Source organism: Sciurus vulgaris (assembly GCF_902686455.1).
Source record: "Sciurus vulgaris genome assembly, chromosome: 4".
Classification (NCBI taxonomy): Eukaryota; Metazoa; Chordata; class Mammalia; order Rodentia; family Sciuridae; genus Sciurus; species Sciurus vulgaris.
The window spans coordinates 27,491,591-27,505,934 of NC_136464.1; the positions used below are offsets into that span (position 1 = coordinate 27,491,591).

The 14,344-nt window shown below is 40.6% G+C and overlaps 1 protein-coding gene across 8 annotated transcripts in view; it reads right to left on the reverse strand.

Annotated features, from left to right (window-relative positions):
• Window positions 1-2,027: 2,027 nt before the first annotated feature.
• Window positions 2,028-14,344, reverse strand: part of BTRC (beta-transducin repeat containing E3 ubiquitin protein ligase) — a 176,934-nt gene continuing 164,617 nt past the window's right edge. For all 8 annotated transcript variants that reach the window (XM_079137960.1, XM_079137959.1, XM_079137958.1 and 5 more), the window contains 2 exons: window positions 8,310-8,502; window positions 2,028-6,494 (listed from right to left, as the gene is read on the reverse strand). In XM_079137960.1, the coding sequence (XP_078994086.1) occupies window positions 8,341-8,502 (162 nt within the window). In that variant the 3' untranslated portion in view covers window positions 2,028-6,494; window positions 8,310-8,340. The remainder of the gene's footprint in view (window positions 6,495-8,309; window positions 8,503-14,344) is intronic.

A 14,344-nucleotide genomic window follows, 5' to 3' on the forward strand; every position in this document is an offset into this window, starting at 1 on the left:
TTACAGGATGGCCTTGCTGGATATCTGGCTCTAGGGATGGCTGTGCGCCCATTAGTCTCTCTAATTGTCAAAAATCTAATTTAGTGTCTGGAGCCCGGGCTGGCCTCGGGTTAAATGGAGGGAGGCAGGCCTAGCCATAAATCTGCCCTTCCAGCCTGGCCTGGTGCTAATTCTGCAGTTAAGTGAGGGGGTGAGGAGGGCTCTGGAGAGGAGGTATCCTTGGTGACCCTGTGTGCCAGCCCTCATGTGCTAGGTCACAGCCAGGCCCTCCTCTCTGGCAAGAGGAAGGGGCTCGCCTGGGGCTCAGCTACATTGCTCAGGGAAGTGCCTCAAGTCCAAGGTGAGAGGACTGCAGTCTTTCTGGGGGCTGCATGGCTGGGACTGTGAAACCATCAGTCCCTCCTTTTCCTGGACCCACTCAGAATCTGCGTGGGCTTCACTCTTGAAAGGGATTGGGGACAGTACCTGACTGTTAGGAAAGTCACACATTCTACACAATATCATGAGCATTTGGTGAGGAAGGGGCACTGATACAACATGTGACCAAGTGAATGGTCATCTTGTTTACTAAGTGACTGCTGGGATGGCTTCAGTCATGGGACCACATGATATTCACCAGATGCTTGGGGAGGGCAAGATCTCTCCCTATTGGGCTGCTTAGTCTCTCCTTCCCTTGGCCTAGACTTAAGGTGCCTGGGGACTTGAACAGCCCCCAAGAGCTGCCTGTGGCCTGAGGTGGTGATGGTGGCCCTCCAACCTGGGTTTGGTAATGACCTCACTCCCCTCAGAGCTGCTAATTGAAAGCAAGGGGTGTGGTAGGCGCAGCGGGAGAGGTTGGGGGACTGAGAGGCTTCACAGAGGCTCTGCTTCCATGGGGGGAGGAAAACAATTTCTTCTGGCTTCAGCTCCATCTCACCAGGCACCCGCCCGGCCTCTCCTGCTGCTAACGAAGTGCCTTTAATTAGCAGCTTAATAAAATGCCCTTAATTGGCAAGAGCCAATCAGGAGGAAGAGCGGTCTCCTCCTCTCATTGCTGATGTCGGCACAGCTACAGGTTTAAAGGAGAGGGGGATCCTAGGCCCAATCCAGCTTTAGGAACAGTGGCCTACAGGACTGTCTCTCCAGGACAAGTCCTAGATCCTGATCCCTGGGGAGAGATGTCACACTCAGTTTGAAGGTGACGTCCTGCTCAGTCCTGTGCTCAGGTGCCCAGCTGGCAAGGGTTGAAATCAGGTAGATGCTGGTGGCTGTGGTCTCTGCTGACTCCCCACTTCCTGCTGCTCTCTAGGGTGCTGCTTATTGTTAGGGACCAATGTCAGTGTGGTCTTTGGCAATGTGAGTCCTTTTCTTGCTGTTTTCTCACCTGCAAAATGCTGGGTGTACCTGGTGCTCTGCCAGTCTTCCTGCTCTAGGGGAATTCTGTATGGGTCCCTGACACTGACAACGGCCTAAGTCTACCTTAATGACCACAGTGGTGAACTCAAATTGATAGGCAAAGAGGTCGAAGGCTCAAGGAGACAGAGCCTGGTCAAGTGGGGAGGATTATTAACCCTAAAAGCCTACAAGTCTAAAATACCTAAGAATCAATTTTGACAAGAGTCTTACTTGTGACAGGGAGGAATGGAGAGCCCTTTTCTGCTTCAACCTTGCACCTATTCTCTAGGTTTGGTTTAAGGAGGGAAGAGGAGGTTCACTTGGGAGCAGCAATATCCCCACCCAGGAGTTCTTACAGCTTGTAGACTCTCTGGAAGTGTGCTCACTTGGATATAAGTGGATCAAATGGGGTGCAGGGGAAGTCAACCTTCTCACCTCCTGAGAGGCAGAGAAAAACTTAAATTCTGGGTTCAGGTTGGGTTGTGGCTGGCTATAACCACAAGTTTGCAAAGTAGGTATCATTTTGGCTTCAACTTGATCCAACATGGAATCTCTTGATCTTGCTCTCTCACATCAGATTATCTTAAGAGGTACTAAATCTATTGTGTACTCCTTGGATTTACCTTGAAATATTACTGTCCTTTTGATTTTGGGTCAAAGAGACAAGACACTTAGAAAATTCACTTTAATCTTATATTTGGAATTTAAATTACTTTTTTCTGAACAGTTAAAAAAACCAAACACACTCTATTGCCATGAACCTAGGTTGTGAACATATTGATACATTGACTACACATCACCATAACATAATCACAGAAGTCAAAGCAGTCAGTACTTAAGAATCTAGAGAACAAAGAGCCGAATCAACCAAAGCTCTCAGGGAAGGTCACATTTGTTGCCAGGCCTGTCCCCATGGCTGGAGTCCACTGAATATCCCTCAGACTGAGTCTGGCTGGACTTGAGTGGTCACTGACTTGGGAAGGTGTCAGATTCCTTGGTACCCAGAAGTCTAAACTCATAGTTGGTCTTTTCCTTCAGTGTCCCAGAAGGGGAAGGTTTGGGAGGGGAAAAAACACTTTAAAACACACATGCACAACCAATCAGGAGTTAGAGCCAGTTGGTTTGGTCGGGCAACAAATATTTAAGATGTTACCTTCTTCCAGAAAATTTTAGATCACGGATGCTCAAATTCCAACAGAAGGGGTTTCCAACTATCAATGCATAAAGTTCCACCTGAAATCAGGTAGCCATGATCATGATCTTTTGGTTTCTCTACTCAGGGATTTCTGATGTCATAAATGAATCATGGGTTAAAAATATCAAGAAGCAAAGTTTTATTCCCCTAAGAGAAGGCTGTCCTTCCAGCACTGATTGAGACTGTGGTTAGAATAAGGGGCTCTGGACTGTCAGTGATCAGCTGTGTGGATAAGACATGGGGAGATGAACCCAGTTGGTAGGTTTTGGGTGTACCTGGAAGTCTGTTAACTTATCCAAGTTGGGGGGGATCAGCAATGTGGATTGAAGACATATGGTAAACCAAAGAGTGTGATGGTCCCAGGGGTAGGTACTTAGGCATCCTATTTTCTAACTATAAGTACCCTGGATTACTCCAAAATCAAGCTTGCAGCTTAACCCTCAGGCCTGCTTCCACTTCTGGGCTATTACATCTAAGGCGGAAGATGCCAAGGTCACCAATACCAAGTTATCTAATCCAATTCTAGGAAAGAAAAAAATAGCCCTAATTATTTCTAATATGCTCCACCCCCACCCTCTACCCCAAGCCCTTTGTTTGCACACACAATCAAGAGCTAAACAAGGACCAGCCACAGTTGTTCAGATCAATGGTACCAGAAGATGGCAAGGTATAAGCGCATATTTTCTTCTCTGCAGCTTTAATTGTACCAAAACAATTAAATCCCCCAAATGGATAATGGATGTTTCTTACAGAACAATTCAGGAGTGTCTGAGTATCTTTTCCAAAAACAAGTTATGTAGGCCAGACTTCATTACTTGTCAACAGAGTTAAAAAAAAAAAAAAAAAAAATACCCCTGTCTCTGAAGTGAGGACACATCAGAACTTAGCCATGGAACAAGTATAAAAGGCCTCCTATCCATAATTCACACCCACTTTCAGATTGCACTTAAGGAAGAAAAGGGTATTCTTAGCAGTGAAACACACACACAAGCAGCAAGCCAGACCGGTCTTGTCCAAGTGGCCTCAGTGTGAACAGAGAGACCACTGACACGTGTTCACAATAGGGGCAGCTGAGTGCACCTGCTTTTGAAGGGTTTCAGCTTATCCTTTAGGAAAGGTTTCTTTCAGGCCCTTCATTGGAAAGTGAATTTTAGTTTAAAGACCTACAATGGGGATACTTCATTTCAGAGCCAAGGGACATCTTCCGCTTTTTTTCTACCATTCCTTTAAACGTGCTGAGACTTTCTTTGTCTCGCTTTCCTTTTTAAAAAGGTCAAACTCTACATTTATTCTAGCCCAGTTGGGGATTAGTGATAATCAATTCCCACTGAAATCATGCAGAGATAGTAAGTGGGGTTTACCTTCTCTGGAAATGAACTTCTACTTACCTGATTATTTCTTCTACAATGAACTGGTAAATGACCCCCAGAGCTGAGAAATGTGAACAATTCAAGTTTTTCAGACCACTTAACTTCATTCCCATTTCCATCAGCAGAGAGGACAACTTGCAGAATAACCTCAACTGAACTAATGGCTCTACATCTGCAGGGTCCAGCCCTGATCTCATGTATGATGGACTGGAAGAGCTTCGAACTGTCTTAGGATCAGTACACCTTCACTGAATCTAGATTTCAGAACAAAATCCTTGACAGCAGCGAATGGTCAGCAGCTCCCACTTTTTAAAAATTTTGCAGTGCTGGAGATGGAACCCAGGGCCTGACACATGCTAGGCAAATGCTCTGCCACTGAACTATATCCCCTGCCTCGCTCCCACTTTGGAACAGCAGCATGTAACAGAAGGACTAGTAACGTTATGACTATTGGACAGTATTTGAAATGCTTGAAACCCATGCCTCTTTCATGTCTGTTCTGTGTGTTTTTCAGGGCTGACACTCCTCTATCTTCATCTGCAGCAAAATCCTTAACCAATCAAAAAGCCATTAATAGTCAACACAATAGACAAGGAACCCTAACAGTGGCTAAGTAGAAAACAATAGCATTTGGATAGCTGGGAAGGGAATTAGACTAAGAATATATTTCCCAGGTATTTTCTGAATATGATTTGCGATTAAAAGCTTTTAAAAGTACTCATAAAGCAAGAAAGAAAAACTGCATTTGTATAACCTGCCTCTCTGTATGTAACAACAACATTCAGTCTGGGTACATTCTGGGAGGGGGACACCTTGCAAATCAGGGGGAAGAATGAGGATGCTTCTCCTGCCCCACCCACCCCCTGCACTAAAGGTGGCCTGGCTGTAGGTCACTTCTAACAGGCTTCCATTCTACTTTTATAGCAGCTGGTTAAAAAGTGGCTCTCTTAAACTCAACTGGGTGGATTAGGATTAGAGACAAAGGGCCTGACTGCTCTTCTTCCAAGGGAAACAGGAGGCTGCCTGTGGCCTCAGGGCCTGAGGGTGTACCCAGGCAACCCCTCAATAGGTTCACTCATGCCTGGGGAAACAAGCTGGATATGCAGCCCTGGTGCTCTCAGGATAGTGAGGCACATGTGCCTTTATAGAGGTGCATTTGTGTATGTTGTCCACCAAATGCCAGAGAAATTTTATTGACTGGGAAAATAGAGAGCAAAATAAGGCCAAGAGGAGGAAGAAAAGAGAAGGCAGTTTCTGCCCATTAATAAACCCTGTGTGCCAAACTTCACCCTGATCCTCTCTCTGGCATCTTTGCCCTTTTGCAAATACTGGGTTTGGGAAAAGCAGAAAGAAGGTTCTCCGGTGCAAGGTTGAGAAGGTTAGATTGATTTCTGAGAGATGGTATTTACTGGCTTAAATGAAAACAAATCAGCTTTCACTCCCGACCATCTCTTAAGCTACTCCGCCTATGGTCTTGGCAGTCACAAGGAATTCAAAGATGTGAACCATTTCGCAGAATGAACCAAGTGACTGGCTCTGGCCTTTTCAAACCTTCTGTAGGCTGAGCCTTACCAGTGATTTAAGATGAAGTACAATGCTTTTTATTACACATCTAATTGTTAATGAGAGGAAATGCAATCAGCAACTCCTTTCCACACTCTACATGGAACCGAGGAGACTGCTGAGTCCAGAAAAGATGCAGCCATTGATGAAGCCCAGGAAATTTCTGTCCCCTCCCCCTCTTTGGGTGGGGAGAAGAAGAGAGAGAAGAGTTGTGAATATGATGAGAGCATCACGTTCGAGAATCCACTGCCTCCACATGGTCACTTGCAGTAAAAGCCTCGGCTTGAAATTGTCACTGAACGCATTTAGCTCCAAGTGTTGCATTTTCTAGCAGATTCGCCTCATTTTAACTGAGGATATTCTCTTCACACACCTTCTTCTCAGGTTGAAGAGGGCTTGGTGGGGAGGGAAGAGGGACAGAAAGAGAAAGAAGATGGAGGCAGGAGGCCCAAGTCTTCCAGTGCATTCCCCAACCCCCCAAGGCTGTACAGGGTGCTCTGTCTCCCACGCATAGTAGGCTGGGCTTCTCTGGCCAGGTGTAGGACACTCCTGAAGTTAACAGGGGGACACAGAGCACTGTCTACCTGCATCCTCCTGTCTCCTAGATGTGGGCCACCTGGGGAAACTAGTTCTGCTTAATGGCAAAGCAAGAGAAATTATGGCAAAACACTAAATATATTTATAAGTCATCTTTGTCTGGAACCCAATGAGGGAGAAGCAGGTGCAGAAGGGAAGTGGGGAGGAAAGGGTTAGGGTAAGTTTAAAAGTTCCAATCATTCACACAAGATAGAAGACATCTTCTGATAGCAGCACTGAAGCAGTCGGCTGCACCGAGCAGACTGTCCTGATCGGCTGTAGACCAACTATGTCCCAATAGGAGTCTCAAAGCCTTGCTCCTCACTGGTCTGGAGAATCCAGGTAGGAGTTTGATTGTTGCTGTTGTTGCTCATCTGGTCTTGGCAGATACTTAAATACTGCAACTTTAATGAGTCCTGTGTGAAAACAGAACAAATGGTCATTAGCCCCTTTCTTTGTATTTCTCACTTGCTCAAAAAGTAAAAGAACTTTCACTTAGCTGTCAATTGGGATAGAGGCTTGGGGGCCCTTCCCTATGGCTGCTCCCTGCCCATGCAGTACAGGAGCTTCTGTCAGAGGCTCCTTGGCCTGCTTGGGGACTTCGGGTGGGTTTTGCTGACATGCTCAGGGCACTGTACTCAAGCAGTGACTCTGATGTCCTGAGGTTAAGAGAGACCAATAGTTGGGCATCAAGCTTTCACCTGCCCCCTGGCAGTGCAGGCACAAATGGCTCTGGAGTTCTGCTGGAGTAGTCAGGAACCCAGTGGTGGCACTGAGAAGTGGGGGAGTCAGGGGGAGCTGGCCTGTGTATGGCTGGAGGAACTGTGAATGTGAGTTCTCCTGGTTAACTTCAAGACAGATGTGTTGATGGTGGCTGGAAACGTGCCCTGGACTAGAGATAAAAACTTGACAGTCATTATACTGAGATGGGAACTAAAGCCTTGGGAAAAGAGAAGGCAGCTAAAGAAGTGAGTTTAGATAAGTCAGAAGGCCCAGGGATGTCTACGTTTTAGAGGTGAGAGGAGGAAGGAGACATAAACAGAGTTAGGAAGAATAACAAAAATGGGGACTAGGATTTTAGCTTAGTGGTCAGGCACATCTAGCATGCCCTGGATTTAATACCCAGCCTCCCCTCCTTGAAAATAAATAAATACATAATAATGTAAGTCTAAGGAAGAGGAAATTTTGGCAAGAAGAGGGGATATGTACCTGGCAATTCCAATATTAAATAACAATGACCACTTTTCACTAAGGGCTTATTATGTGCTAGGCACCAATAATTTTACAAATTCTCTGAGGTAGAATCTGCACCCTCATTTCGCTCAGTAGGAAACTGAAGTCTGGGAAGTCACTTGCCCAAGGGCACACAGCCTGTGTAACTTGGCTAAGGAGGCTGAGGAACGAGGAACTGTGTCCTCTGTGAGAGGGGCTGGCCATCCCCTCAGAAGAATACTAGAGAGACGTGCAGACATGTAATGAATGTGTACCTCTGACAAAAAAGCCGCAACCAGTGTGGGAAATGAGAAATGACAAACACTCGCTAGTAGATGATGCCAAACTTCCCGAATTGTCAATAATCTAATGCATTTGTGAAGAGACCATGTATGATCTGAATATATCCTAATATAAAGACTTGGGTATTTTAAGATTTTTACCTGCCTCAGGGAGGGGCTGGACACCTAAGTGGGAAGATACGGAACTCGTGCTAACTTCAGAGTAGCTGCTCCTCTTTTATGGATGGGATAAGGATAAAAAAGCTACTGTTTATGATTAAACGACACCAACAAGGCAGAAGTATGAGATGTCAGTGGGAAACTGCATCAAGACATGTTTCCATTCATATGTTAGATGATCTGCTTGGCTTAAAGGGTTTTCTCTATTGCAGGCATTCAGTTGATTTGGGAACTAAAAAATTACAGGCTTTGGGTCATTACTTAAGTTTTCAAACTGATTTTTTTTTTTTTTTTTAAACAATCCTCTGGGGGCAGGAATGATTAGTTCTACTACACAGGGAGGATCCCAGATTCCTCTAGAAATGAGCATGGCTACTTTGGTAAAAGCAGTGCCCAGTGGGGCAACCCCTGCCCTGTCTTACACTGTCTGCTTCTCCTGCTTTATAGGGTTTGATTGGACAAAGGAACTGAGAATGAGAAAGCTCCAAGAGTAGTAACACCTTGTAGCCAATATTCCATTTTCTACCCACAGTGCCATATGCACAACTGTTGTCATACCTGGGTAAGTATGAGGTCAGTATATGGTTATTTATCTGGAGATGTAGGTGTATGTTCGAGAAGGGGAGCGGGGGGGCTCAGCTTGGGTAGCTGGATCATTTAGGAAGTCCCAGATGAGGATTGTGTCATCGTGTGAACTACTGACAATCTGGAATTCATCAAACTGGAGTCGGAAAACTCTTCCAGAATGCTCCTAAAGCAGAAACAAAAAGGGTAAAAATCTGAAGTACTCAAAACGAAAAGGGCACAAATTCAGCCTCATATCCAAAGAAGCCTGTGGAAAGGCTCTTTACCATTTAGTTGTTTCAAAGACACTGAGGGAAAACTTAATTTGGCTAAAGGCAGAATGGAAAAGTCAAATACTAGACAGCTGATTTCACGAACAAAGTAATAATATTTAGGCAAGGCATAGTAAATAGGATCCTAGTTTCTCACTGCCAATTCTCTTTGGCTTGGCCTAGAAGAGAGCCCTCCTTGGTACTTCCCTGGCTTTATTCTTCCTGTGTCTCTAAATTCCTTCTACAGAGATTAAGGGGTGGTGAGCAATAATAAGTGGTGTGCTGGTAAATGCTTCCCAAACTTCCTCAATTTGTAAAACCATTTATGGATTCTCATGGTGTATCAACAAGCTTGCAAAATTCATGAAAAAATCAAACAGTTGACTCTTTAAGTGGATCTGAGCCTGGTCTAGTACATCACTGGTAGTAAACAACATACTAGAAAGTACTCTCATACTGTTTACTAGTCACTATTATTTCACTCTAATGCTATTACTATTTATTGTTTTCCTTATTCTTGAATTTCACATAAATACACCCATCTAGGACATATTCTTGCGTGCCTGGTTTCTTTTATTCAACATTATATCTGTAAGATACGTCTCAGCTGTTACATGCAAAACAGTAGTTTGTGGTTGGTTGGTTTATTTATTTATTTATGTTACTGGCTGATATTCCACTGTATGAACATCCTACATTTATCTTTTCTCTTGTTGGTGGACATATGGGCTGCTAATAATAGTTTTTGGCTACTGTAAATAAAGCTGCTGTGATTATGTCCATGCCTTTTGATGGACACAAGCACTTACCACACATAGGAACCGAACTTCTGGGCCATGGAGGACTTGTATGTTTAGCTTTAGGGAATACTATAGAAGTGCTTTAAAATTTGTATCACTTAAGAGAGAAAAAAAAGTTGTGTAACTTTACACTCCCAATAGTGTATGAGTTCCAGATGTCCCACATTTGGACATACAGAACACTGCCACTCTTTTTTAGTTTAATTTTGGTAGGTTCGTAGTGGTGTTTTATTATAGTTTTAATTAGTATTTTTCTTTATGAAGTTGGAAGTTCCTCTCTATTCCTAGTTTTCTCAGAATCTTATCATGAATGGGTGTTTGTCAAGTGCTTTTGCTGCATTTACTGATACCCATGTGACTTCTCTTCCTTAGTTGTTGATGTGACAGAACATATTAAATGATTTTTGAATCTGAGTCAGCCTTGCATACTGTATTTTGAATAAATCTTACCTGGTCATGGCATTACTATTTTCTTTATATATTGTTGGATTCAATTTGCTCATATTTTGTGAATTTTTTTTTTAAATTTGAGAGTTACTACATTTTATTGACACATTACTACCATTTACACAATTTCAGAAACTGAAATAACACAAGGTAACAATATCATCCTTAAATATGAACAAAATATATTAACAAAAATCCTACTTAAAAATTCATATTTGAACTCATGAAAAATATCCCATTGTTCCTAATACCATACTGTTGATGGACACCCTGGGTTGCTTCCATTTCTTGGGTATTTGTGAACAAGACTGCCACGAATGTGGGTGTGAAATCTCTTCAAAGTCCTGCCTTTAATTCTTTTAGATATATACTTGGATGTAGGACTTCTGGACGGCAATCCTATCTTTAATTTTTTTTTTTCTACCTTTAATTTTTTGAGGAATAGCCATACTATTTTTCATAATGACTGCATCATTTTGCATTATTCTCAAGATATAAACAAGCACACACACTAGTGTCTGTGTTCATGAGAAATACTGGTCTGTAGTTTTCTCGTAATGTTTTTGTCTGGTTTTGGTATTAGGATAATGTTGGCTCCATAGCATTGTGTTTTTATTCACTGTGCTTTTATCTTGTAGAAGAGATTGCAGAGAATTGGAATAATTTCTTCCTTAAATGTTTGGTAGAATTCACCAGTGAACCTATCATATGAGGCTGGTGTTCTCTGTTTTGAAAGGTTTTTAATTATTAATTCAACCATGACAGATAAAGGCCTATTCAGATTGTCTACTTTTTGTGAATTGTGGCAGATGATATCTTTCAAGAACTGGTCCTATTCATCTAGATGACCAAATCTGTGGACATGAGCAGTTCATCATACTCTACAATCCTTTCAGTATTCATGGAATCTGTGGTGATGCCATTATTTCATTGCTGAAATTAGTAACATGTCTTTTTCCTCAGTTTGTCTGGCTCATTTATTTTACTGGTGCTTTCAAAGAACCAGTCTCTCTCTCTCTCTCTCTCTCTCTCTCTCTCTCTCTGCCTCAACCCCATGAGCTGCTGGGATTACAGACCGTGCCCAGCATACCTGGCTTCTTTGACTTAACTTGCTCTTCTTTTAGATCCCTCAAATAGAAGATTATTCTTTTTACATCTTTCTTCTTTCCTATTTCATGCTATAAATTTTCCTCTAAGCAGTGCTTTCACTGTATCCCACCAATTTTAGTAAGTTGTATTTTCATTCAAATTAAAAAATTTTCAATTTCTCTTGAGATTTTTCCTACCTATGCATTATTTAAAAGGGGGCTGTTTAATCTCCACATTTTTAAAGAAATTCTAGCTACTTTTCTCTTATTGATTTCTACTTTAATTCCACTATGGTCTGAGAGGATGCATCCTATGATTTCTATTCTTTTTTTTTTTTCCTTTCTTTTTTTTTATTGTAAACAAATGGGATACATGTTGTTTCTCTGTTTGTACATGGCGTAAAGGCATACCATTTGTGTAATCATAAATTTACATAGGGTAATGTTGTTTGATTCATTCTGTTATTTTTTCCCTTCCCTCTATTCTTTTAAATTTGTTAAAGTATGTTTATGGCCCAGACTGTGGACTATCTTGGTGAATGTTCCATGGGAGCTTGAGAAGAATGTGTTGTTCTTGTTGGATGAAGCATTCCACAAACTTCAGTTATATGCAACTTAATAATGGTGCTGTTGAGTTCAACTATGTTCTTACTGAATTTACTGTCTGCCAGATTTGCCAATCATGAATAGGGCTGATAAAGTCTCAGCTATAATAATGGATTCATCTATTGTTCTTTGCAGATCAGGTTTTTGGGTTTTTTTTTTTTTTTTTGGGGGGGGGGGGCTCATATATTTTGATGCTTTGTTGTTAGGTGCACATATATTAAGGACTATTGTGTCTTTTTTGGTGACCTGGCCAACATTCCTTGCTCTGAAGTATGAAAACAAACAAATAAACCAAAACAACAACAACAACAACAACCAAAAGAAAAAAAAACAGAATGCCAACACCCCCCCGACAAAAAAAAAAAAAAAAAAAAAAAAAAAAAAAAAAAAAAAAAGCCATGGGGGAAAATATATTGCATACAGAGGAATGAAGATAAATAACTTCTCATCAAGCCAGAAGAAAATGAAATGACAACACTGAAAAGCTGAAAGATGTTGTCAACCTAAAATTCTTTAGCCAGCAAAAGTACCTTTCAAATATGAAGGCAAAATAAAGACATTTTCAGGCAAACAACAGTTGAGGGTTTGCTACTAGCATATCTAAATATGAACTGTTAAAGGAAGTTCTTTAAGCAGAAGGAAAGAAATATCAGATGGAAACTTGGATTTATACAAAGGAATGGAGGGCAACAGAAAGGCAAATGCCTGAGTAAAAAAATAAACTACTCTTCATTTTTTTCCATTTAAAAATTTCCTTAAGGGCTGGAATGTAGCTTAGTTCTAAGAGCTCTCACCTAGCCCTGGGTTTGATTAGTCCCCAGCACTGGAAAAAAAAAATTTCCAAATCTGTTGTGGGGATTATAACATACTAGAAATAAAAACTATGCCAATAGTAGCACAAAGGACCAGAGGGAAGGAACTGAAGTATGGTGTTTTAAGTTTCTTAGCTTATACATGAAGTGCTGTAATATCATTTGACAGTGGATGGTAATAAATGAAATATACATATACTAGCTTACCCTCCCAAAATTAGAAATATATAACTAATAACTTAAAATTGTAGATCAAACAAAATCCTAAAAAATACCCCCTGCCCAAAGGATAGGGAAACAGGGAAAACAAAGAACAAAAAGGAAAAACAGCTGGAATCCTGGCAACTTGGGAGGTAGGAAGAACACAAGTTCAAAGCCAGCCTCATCAACTTAGCAAGACCCTATCTCAAAATAAAAAATGAAAAGGGCTGAGGATGCCCCTCAATGGTTTAGCATTCCTGAGTTCATTCCTCACACACCTCTCCCGAGGCCCCCCAAAGAGGAAAACAGACAATAGCAACATGATTCATTGAAACCCCATCACAGGCTGGGTAGAGTGCTTGTCTCACATGCACAAGACCCTGGGTTCAATCCCTAGCACCACAACCAAAACAAAACAAAACAAAAAAAACAAGTATATCAAAATTACATTAAATGTAAATATTCTACACATGTCCACTAAAGGCAGGTATGGTCAGAATGACTAAAAAACAAGACATAATTATATGCTGAATCATGAAAAATTCATTTTAAATATAAAGACAGTTATGTTAAAAGGATATAATAGGACATATTATACAAACAATAATCATAAAAAAGCACAATTCCTCAAAACAAAGATTATAAACATTTCATAATGTTAAAAGATCATCATTAAGACATAATAAGTGTGCATGTATCCAATAACAAAGGTTAAAAAAACACAGGAAGCAAAAGCTATCAAAACTAAAAGGAGAAATAGACAAATCAAGAATTACAGTAAAGATAACCCAGTGGCACTGTATCAGTGAACTACATCCCCAACCTTTTTTTGAAAATTTTTTTATATTTTATTTTGAAATAGGGTCTTGTTTTGCTGAGGGTCTTGCAAAATTTCTGGGACTGGCCTCAAACTTGACATCCTCTTGCCTCAGTCTCCAAGTTGCTGGAATTACAAGCATATGTCACCACTCCCTAATTCATATGTCACCTGTCCCTAATTCTGTATTTTAATTTAAAAACAAACTCCAAGAATCTGTGTTGCTTTAAATAGAAATAAATAATTAGTAATCTCATGTTCTCTCAGATTTGTAAAATAATTCATAAGCATGACTTGTAGATTTTTATATTCGGAATTAGTCTAGTGCTGATTTTAAAAGTTAGTAACACTTTATAATCAGTATAAGCAGAAAATAAAATCAATATAGCTCATAAAAAAAAGAATTACAGTGCAGATAAAAATTTCCTTTCTCAACAATTGGTAAGACAATATGGCATAATGAATCCCACTATTATGTATAATTATAATTTAACAATAAAAATTGATAGACAAAGAGAAAATCACTAAATATTCATAAGACTTAAATAACATTATAAACCAACTTGACTTACTTGACGTTTTCTGGGATGCAATCAAAGCAGTGGTTAAGAGTTACAGACACATTTATAGTTTTAAATGTTTATATTAAAAAGAAAGTCCCATATTCAGTGACCTAAGTTTCTACCTTAAGAAGGCAGAAAATGAAAGATCAGTGAAAGAGAAAAAGCAGACATAACTATGATCCTACAGACATTAAAAGGATAGCAAAAGAGTATGATGAATATCTTTATTTCAATAAATTGGATAAAGTACATGAAATGACTAAATTGTTTGAAAGACAAAGTCTTAAAACTGATTCCAGAAGGAACATTAAATCTGAACAGTACTATATCTATTAAATTCGTATAATTTGTAATTAAAACTTTTCACAAAGAAAACTCCAGGTCCAGATGTTTCACTGGTAAATTCTATCAAACACTTAAAGA